At 34.0% G+C, this 9484-nt stretch overlaps 1 protein-coding gene across 1 annotated transcript; it reads left to right on the plus strand.

Annotated features, from left to right (window-relative positions):
• The first annotated feature begins 759 nt into the window (after window positions 1–759).
• LOC147792273 (arabinogalactan protein 23-like) lies at window positions 760–1159 on the plus strand. The gene has a single exon (XM_087125038.1). The coding sequence runs from the start codon at window positions 863–865 to the stop codon at window positions 1052–1054; it is 192 nt and encodes a 63-aa protein (XP_086981164.1). The 5' UTR covers window positions 760–862; the 3' UTR covers window positions 1055–1159.
• Window positions 1160–9484: the final 8325 nt, after the last annotated feature.

Genomic DNA, 9484 nt, shown 5'->3' on the forward strand with positions numbered 1-9484 from the left:
AAATAATTTCGATCAAGGTGGAAGAAATTAATAAATAAGTATTGTATGCATTGAAATACCTTAACAAATCTTAATAATATAATTCATTAAAACTAATACACCGTATCAAATTTATATCGATTTATTATAATATCATAATCAAAACCCTTCAATTCATTGATATATCGATTTTTTATATTCATTTAGCTGGCCATGCGTAGCAAATATCATACAATTTGGTTTTATAGTTGAACATACAAATACCATGTTCAACCACTATCCACAAACATAGAGTATCGTTGCATTTGGTTCTATCTCTATCATCCTTGTATATATCAAAGTAATGCGACCAGCCAGACCACTAAAAGGTGCAGTAAAACTATGTTGAGCCCCAAAAGTTTGGTCGAAAACTAAAAGCATAGCCGCTCAAAAGTGGGAGATGATGGACTCTCAAGTCATCATCATCAGATTTGCAGTGAATAGTGAGCTGATAGAACATTTGTTATGTTTACGGTAATCGGTGAGTTTGGCAAGATTTTTCCATAGATGTTAGTAAACAGGGTAGCAAAGAATAATGACAATAGGAGAGACCGTGAAAGTGTTGAAAATAAATTTATTTTGTAAATATGAGAATATTTGTGGTGAGTTTGTTCCACTTTTACGTGAGTAAAATTAGGATCTATTGTTAATTACCCAAATTAGAATCCATTGTGAATTACCCAAATTAGCATCCCGATGAACCTATAAATTCCCCAATCGGCGTCGTTATTCATCAGGCAATAATTGATCTAAGGCTTCTTCGGTTCGATCTCTCTCTCTCTCTTCTCTCAATTTGAAGTGAGTTTTCCTGCCGAAGAAAGCAACCAGTTCATCCTAATCCGCCATGGAAATGAAGAAGATCGCCTGCGCCGCCCTCTTCGCCGCCGCTACTGTCACTGCAGTCGTGGCTTCCGATGAGTCTCTCTCTCCCGCCGCCGCTCCAGGGCCGAGCAGCGCCGCCTCCGCCGCTCTTCCAGCCCTTGGATCGCTCGTCGGCGCCTCGCTTGTTTCCTTCGTCGCCTACTACTTCAACTGAATTTCTTTTCTTTTCTTTTTTTAATTAAATTTATTTTATCGATTTCCATGGACGTGTGATGTGAGGCAAAGTTGAAAAATAAAAAAGAATTTTGATTCATTATTATATTACAATTTTGCCCTTATATTTTAATTGCTTGATTAAATAAAATACGATTAAAATATTAAATTCATTAAATATTTTTAATAAATACATTTATTTTTTTTGTATGAAAATCTGATTTTATAATTAACAAAAAAAAAAATGTGATTTTATAAATTTTGTTAGTAATTTAATTATACTCATGTGCTGGGTTTGTTCCACTTTTATATGAGTAAAATAAAGAAATATATTATTCTATTGGAATGGGTAACCACCCTTACATATTTTTTTTATTTATTATTAATAGTATTTTAGTTATTTTCAAAACCTTCAATGGGAGCTATTGTTAACCATCTGTCGTTAGTAGTAACCATCTGTCCTTTAAATTTAAAGTTGATGACAAAGACGTCCCATGGTAGTTCATTGGACGTCACATGGTTCCATAAAGTTGATGACAATGTCCTTTAAATTTAAAGTTGATGACGAGGACGTTTCAATATTTTATATTCTTGTTGTAAATGAAAGCAAATATGGACATGTTTGGTAACAAATTCTCCTTCATTGTTTATAATAAAAATAAAAATAGAACAATGTTTGATAATGGGTTTTTTTAATTGAAAAATATACATTTAAAACTCATTAGGAGTCTTATGGAAACTCCAACCGAGAGTAGCATGAATGAGTTAAACCATACAAGTAAGTAATCAATTCGTTTAAAAAACTCAATAAAATTTTTTTATGAATTATTCTATAATCTCTTAAAATAAATTTTTGAAGTATTTAGAGGGTGATTTTCCAAAATATATATTCAAATTGAATTAAAAAAAAAAGTAATTCAATGTTTTAAAATAAATAAATAGATTTTTTTAATATATTAACATTTTATTTTTATTGAAAATAAAATTTAAACAAATGGACCTTACCCAACCTAACACAAAAATTCATTGGTGTGGTTGGGTTGATTCCATTATGGGGTTGCTTAGGTTAAAAAATTTACAGTCAAACAATAGAACTGGATCTAAAAAATGTGTGAACAAAACCTAATGCAACCCAAGAACCTAATGCAACCCATGAACCTAATGCAACCCATGAACACTCTAAAGTGTGCAATTAAGATATCATACTACGAGATTTACACTCGTCACAATAATGTCGAAACATGTTAACCCCGATTCAGTTTTTTTCACTGTGTGGTTCTTCTTAAGATTTCAACTTTAAGCTCATAGATCAGTGTGACAACATAGGATTAAAAAAAAAAAAAAAAAAAAAAGACGAAAACTCCTGCGAGACCCGAGAATTACGGGGAGTGCAAGAATTCTCGTTATAACGCCTCATACCATGCTTTCCTAACCCCCAAGAATCTCCACAGTCCTTTCCGTCCTTCAGCTCATGCCCCAAAACACTACTACACAAAGAAAGAATGAAAGAGAGGGAAAAAAAAAAATTAAACCCTCACCAACGAGCTTAACAAGATGAAAAACAATGTCGAAACACCAATCCCACAAGACCAGAGATCCCTCCAAAACTTTACATGCACAAGAGTGTTGGGATATGGAGCCTGATGCCTAGATCTCGTAGAGATATATTTGGAAGATATTTCGTAAAGATATGATAGAGATTTGGTAAAGATTTGATAGGGATATATTTGTTAGATTATATGTATGTTGGAAGCTATATTTAGTAAACTGAAACCATATATATACCTCATTAGGCACTGCTCTCAAGATGTACTTTCTCCATTTTCTCTGTATCTCTGTTGTTGTACAATACCTGAAGTCATCAATATAAAACCTTTAGCCAATATTCGTCCTTGTATTTTCTCTCTCCTGTTCTTTCTGTTCATCTTGATCGAGTGTGTGCGTTGTTGAGCGATCCTAACAATTGGTATCAGAGCTAACAATTGGTATAAGAGCAAGGCGAAATTCACCACCATCTGTGAAGATGGAAATTTCAAAGATTGAAATTGAAAACTTTGATGGATCCGATTTTAGTTTTTTGAAGATGCAAATTGAAGATTGTTTGTACCAAAAAGATCTTCACGAACCCTGTTGGGGGTGAAGCCGGATATTATGACCACGGAGCAGTGGAAGCTCAAGGATTGTTAGGCCTTACGGTTGATCCAGTTGACGCTGTCAAAAAATGTGGCGTTCAATATTATCAAGGAGAAGACAACGCCAGATTTGTTGAAAGCGCTGTCGAATATGTACGAGAAACCGTCGGCTATGAATAAGGTGTATTTAATGCGAAGACTGTTTAATCTACAAATGTCTTAAGGTGAGTCTGTTATGGACCATATAAATTAATTCAATATGATCGTAAGTCAACTGAGTTTGGTGGAAATTAATTTCGAGGATGAAATTAAAGCATTGATTTTGATATCATCTTTACCCGAGTTGTGGGATACTGTTGTTGCCGCAATCAGCAGTTCCCGAGGATTTGATAAACTAAAGTTTGATGAAATTCGAGATGTAGTTCTCAGCGAAAGTATTCGCAAACGAGAAATTAGAAATTCATCTTGTAGTGCTCTCAGTGTTGACCAACGGGGAAGAAGTAAACCAAAGGACCCAAACAATGGGCGATTAAAATCAAGGAACCGAGAAAAATCTTCAAACCAACCAAATGTAAAGTATTGGAGTTGTAGAGAAAAAGGTCAATTTCGGGCAGATTGTACAAAGAGGAAGCAGAATCACAAATCAGAGAATGACGATGATTCGATACATTTAGTAGAAGACATTGGGGATGCTCTAATCCTCAGCATGGATTAGTCCGATTGAATCTTGGATTTTTGATTCAAGTGCTTCTTTTCATTCGTCTCCAAATAAAGAGTTGTTTCAAAATTTTAAGTCTGGAAGTTTCGAGAAGGTGTATCTTGTCAACAACAAAGATTAGAAGATCGAAGGAAAAAGGGATGTTTGCATAAAAACTCTAGCAGAAAATCAGTGGACATTAAAGAATGTTAGATATATTCCTAGTCTCAAGAAGAACTTGATTTCTATTGTTCAGTTAGATAGCACAGGTTATGCAACAAAGTTTGGTAAGAGTTCGTGGAAGATTGTGCAGGGTGTTATGGTGGTAGCACGTGGCACAAAATCTAGAACTTTATACACCACTACAGGGTGTATGAATAGAGCTACGATTTCTGAAATGTTTCAAATTCAAGTATATGGCACAATAGACTTGGACATATGAGTGTTATAAGTCTGAAATCTGTTGATATGAGTCCTTGTGAGAACTGCGTTATGAGTAAACAGAAACGAGTTAGCTTCACAAAGACTACCAGAGAATTGAAGAAAAGTACCGGGACAACAAAGCAAGTGGGAGTTGAGGTTGAGTTGCAGAACAATTCACAGAGTGATGTTGTAGCAGATACTCAAGAAACTCCCGAGACTATTGCTGAGAAACCAGATGTGAAGTAAGTGGGAGTTGAGGTTGAGTTGCTGAAAGATTCACATAGTGATTTTTTAGCGGATACTCAAGAAACTCCTAAGACTGTTGCTGAGAATCCAGAGGTGAAGCAAGTGGGAGTTGAGATTGAGTTGTTGAAAGATTTACATAGTGATGTTGTAGCGGATACTCAAGAAACTTCTGAGACTCTTGTTGAGGAACCAGTGGTGAAGCAAGTTGGAGTTGAGGTTGAGGTTGAGTTGCTGAAAGATTCACCTAATGATGTTGTAGCTGATACTCAAGAAACTCCTGAGACTTTTGCTGAAGAACCAGAAGAGGAGCAAGTGACACCTGAGCAGATGTTGAAAAGATCATCCAGAGCCATCAGATTACCATATAGGTACGTACCTTCTTTACACTATCGGTTGGTGACTGATGAAGGGAGACGAAAGCCCCTTGATGAGGCCCTACGGTTGGATGATACAACTAAGTGGGAGCAAGCCATGGATGATGGGATGTCTAGGCTTTAGAAATGCGTTGCTCTTTCATCTGTTGAGGCTGAGTACATGGCATTAGCTGAAGCTGGAAAGGAGATGATATGGATGACAGACTATCTAAAAGAATTAGATAAGAAGCAGCGCGAGAAGATTCTTCAGGTCGATAGGTAGTGTGTCATGTAGTTGGCGAGGAACCTGGTCTATTATTCAAAACACAGAAGGCGATAACATTTCACTTGGAGGTTAATTGAAGATGCTGATGTGTTTGGAGAAGATAGAGGGTGCAAGGAATTCAACAAACATTTTGTGTTGATGTTGGAACATTAAGGTTTTGCAAAGCCTCAATTTGTATGGTACAGATTGAGAATGAAATTCTTGGTTGACTGGATTAGTCTCCAAGTGCGAGATTTGTATGGTACAGATTGAGAATGAAATTCTTGGTTGACTGGATTAGTCTCCAAGTGGGAGATTGTTGAGGTTGACTGGATCAGTCTCCAAGTGGGAGATGGTTGGGATATGAAGCCTGATGCCTAGATCTGGTAAGATATATTTGGAAGATATTTTGTAAAGATATGATAGAGATATATATGGTAGAGATTTCGTAAAGATTTGATAGATATATTTGTTAGATTATATCTCGTTTAAATCTTTGGAAGCTATATTTAGTAAATTGAAACCATATATATACCCACTAGGCAATGTTGTCTGTACTTTCTCCATTCTCTGTTGTTGTACAAACTGAAGTCATCAATATAAAATCTTTAGCCAATATTCCTCTTGTCTTTTCTCTCTCCTATTCATTGTGTTCAACTTGATCGAGTGTGTGCGTTGTTGAGCGATCCTAACAATTGGTATCAGAGCTAACAATTGGTATCGATCCTAATTGTCGTTGGAAAAAGGGAGTTTGAATCTCGAAATAGTTGTCATACACAGATCTGGTAGTTGTAGGTATTTTTCATCCCATAATATGATGTGGGAGGTGAAGAGAAAGGAGAAACGTTGAATAACCAAAAGAACATAACGAGAAACGAATATCGGAATGACATTGTAGAGGAGAGAGAAAGTCGGCAGAGTAAAGGAGAAACGAAGGTCATAAAGACCGTGAACATATTAGGCTTGAAGAAGCTAGTTTACTTAAAATGGGAAGGAAATTAACATGGTGGTTTACAAATCTTATAATGTATGCTCTGTTAACATGGTAGTTTACAAGTTTTATAATGTATGCTTTGTTTCTCATTTACCTATACCATTTTCCTATACAATTTTCAATCGTCTAAGCCCATCATTGGTGAGTTTGGGCTGTCACAAAAGACAAAAGAAAATAGGTACAATAATTGAAAATGGGAAGTTTAAGATCATAAAGTGGCTATGCAAAGAAGCCAGGTCAATTAAACTTTTTAATATAAAATCAACCTAACTTAACATTTTTCCTAAAAAATATGATTAAAGATTATGAAATGGAAGAGATATTTAGGAGACTATGAAATGGAAGAAACTATGTGAAAACATAGGGATGAGATCAACGAGAAATTCTCAAGTAATTCTAATATTAAGACACTTAATTATTTTTTTTCTAGACCACGTATGAACCAAAAAAAAAAGTAAATAAATAAAAGAAGCGACACTTTGTCCCATGTTGCTAAAGCTGAGAAGTGGCGGGTTGGCCTCTACTATAAAAGGGAGGTGCCCCACTTCATTTTACCATCATAAATGAACGGTTCGAATCAGTTAGAGAGTACACTTTTTTATGGCTCAATGCCAAAATTTTGGCTGATCCGGCATGGGTTTGATTCGCTCGTACCCTTTCCTCCAAGTTTCAGTTTTTAGAAAGCATTCAAAGTTAGTACAACTACCTTCACGCTTTTAAATTTTTTGAATCAATTTTAAAGTTTTTATGCATAATTGAACTTTGTTTAAATTATTAGGAGTAAGTTTATATGCATAATTAAGCATTGTTTAAATTATTAGGAGTAAGTTTCTTTGCATAATTAAGCTTTGTTTAAATTATAGGGAGTAAGTTTTTAGGCATAATTAGACTTAGTTTAAATTATTAGGATCAAGTTTTTATGCATAATTAGGCTTAAGTTAAATTTATGGAATCAAACTTAAATTATTTATGCGTAATTAGGCATAGTTTAAATCATTAGGAGTATGTTTAAAATTATTTCATGCAAGATTAGGTGAGTCAACTCCCATAGTACTAATTTATGATTGTTGGACACATTAGGCGGAATTAAATTTCAGGGAGCAGTGTTAAGTAGCGCTAGCATCAAGGAGTCGTAGTAGCTTCAGCCTAGGTCAACCAAGTAAGTGGCCCTACCGTTGTGAAATTGTACGTTGTATGGTAGCACATGCCTTTGGTTTCCCATGTGTCATAATTTGTATGTTGAGACCGTTATGATTTAATACGTAAATGTTATACAACGTGAACGTTATGTTGTCTTGGATGAATTGATATAAGATATTAATGTGATGTGATATTTTATGCGTGGATTGCATTATGTGACTGGTAAGGTATTTATTGTATGAATTGCGCGTTACGAAACGTTATATTGAAAGCTTGAAAATGTTACGTTATGTCTTATGAATTGCATGTATAACATGATATGAATGACATGAAAAATGAGAAATAGTATGAAATATAACTCCGGTATAAGCATGAACGATATGATAACTGATATGAGAAATGGTATGATACGAATAAAATGATAGCGGGGTTATATTTAATAATGTTTCAAATGGAAAAATATTGGGACCTCATGAATTATTGTGACGAGTGAGTTCTAAGTGTTCGAATTCAAATTAGGGAATATACCCTACATATATATATATATTGATATATTTAACCCTATTTTGTTTTAATTATGAATTAAACAAAAAAAAAAAAAAAAGAATTGGAGATATTTAAATAAGATTTAAATATTTTAATTATGAATAGGGATTCTTAATAGGTGTCCGACTAGATTGAGATTGACATTTGATTTAATGTTAAATATTAATTAAATTGTTTAATTAATCATTTAATATTATTTTGATTTGAAATTAATTATTTAAATTAATGGTTGAATTAAAATAAAAAAAGTCAAAAGGTTGACTTTACTTCATAGAAAAATCAATGTTTGAGTTGGCGGAATATTGAGTGTTAATATATGGTTTAACCAAACTTGCATGTTTGCGGCATAATCCCACAAATTTGAGTGAAATTTTGAGTGTCAAATTTTGGTAATCTCAAATTTGCGCAAACATGCAGAACGCTATAAATAGAGTGATCAAGTTACATGTTCATGACTCTATAAATAGAGTGATTAAGGTATATCTAAATTCTGGTCCAAAAACTTTGAGAAAATCTCTCAAAACTCTCTATTTACATATACTAAATGCCTATCAAGTTTAGTCACTCACCGGATTCCACAATTCCGTTCTAAGGTCGGAGAAAAGTAGGGAAGATACTAGTTATGGTTCGAAACCGGTTCGTGAGAAAAAAAGAATTTGAACTACAAAAGGTTAATATTCAAACTCATTGAGTTTCAATGCCTTTGAACATGCTAGCTAATTTACTATAATTTATGTACTTAGGGTACCTAAGGTCCAAATTGCTTCTGCACGTGTTATAGTAACACCATCAATTGGCATCGGAGCAAGTTTTAGGCACTTTATTTACATTAATTTGAGCATGGTGGATACCATCTCATTAGTTGCTAAAGTAGATGCTTATGGTTTTGGCATTTTTTTATGCTCCCATTTGACACAATTATTGTAATTGGCCTAATGTGCATGGACTTTAATGAGTGAAGTAAGGTCAGTAATTTTTATGATGTCATTAGAATCCATTTTAAGTTGTAATTGATCGAAAATGGAAGAGATAGCAAGCTGAACCGAAGAATAAGATGGAAGAGGCGGTTCGGGTGTTTTTTCTGCAAGTTGGGGTCTACTTCAACGTTTTGAAGGGTTGGTTCGGCCAGTTCGTGATCCTTGGTAGCGGTTCAAGTTATTTTTAATTAGTAATGTAATAATTTAGTTAATTTCTTGCTTTAAAATGCCAAAACCAATCCACTTTAGTGTGTTTAATTAATTATGCATTATGAATGTATGTTTTAATTAAATAGAAAATATATATGCAAGTATGTCATATAGATTTAAAATCCCACCATAGGCTAAGCATGTTTCATGCATTCTAAATATGTTATAAGTGTTATAATGTATAGTATGCATGTTTAGGGTTCCATGAGTGATAGATATAAATTGTTATATTATTGCATGGAATGGATAATTATATAATTGTTATATAAAGCATGTTAGATGCATGTTATAGGTTATTTTCAACGTCATGATACGAGATAGACGTTAAAATCTATAACATAGATAAATGCATGCTCACTTGATGTTAACAACCAAGCATGATAAATTTTAATAGTTAAAATAGGTCGATATCTTGTAAAACTTAGGTTACAAGAAAGCTTACCTGGCA

The sequence above is a fragment of the Cucurbita pepo genome, chromosome 6, assembly GCF_057944985.1.
Source record: "Cucurbita pepo subsp. pepo isolate OVF chromosome 6, ASM5794498v1, whole genome shotgun sequence".
Taxonomy (NCBI): domain Eukaryota; kingdom Viridiplantae; phylum Streptophyta; class Magnoliopsida; order Cucurbitales; family Cucurbitaceae; genus Cucurbita; species Cucurbita pepo.

What these genes read in the sequence shown, in the direction of transcription:
- LOC147792273 (XM_087125038.1), top strand. Translation starts at nt 863, where the DNA reads ATGGAAATGAAGAAGATCGCCTGCGCCGCCCTCTTCGCCGCCGCTACT.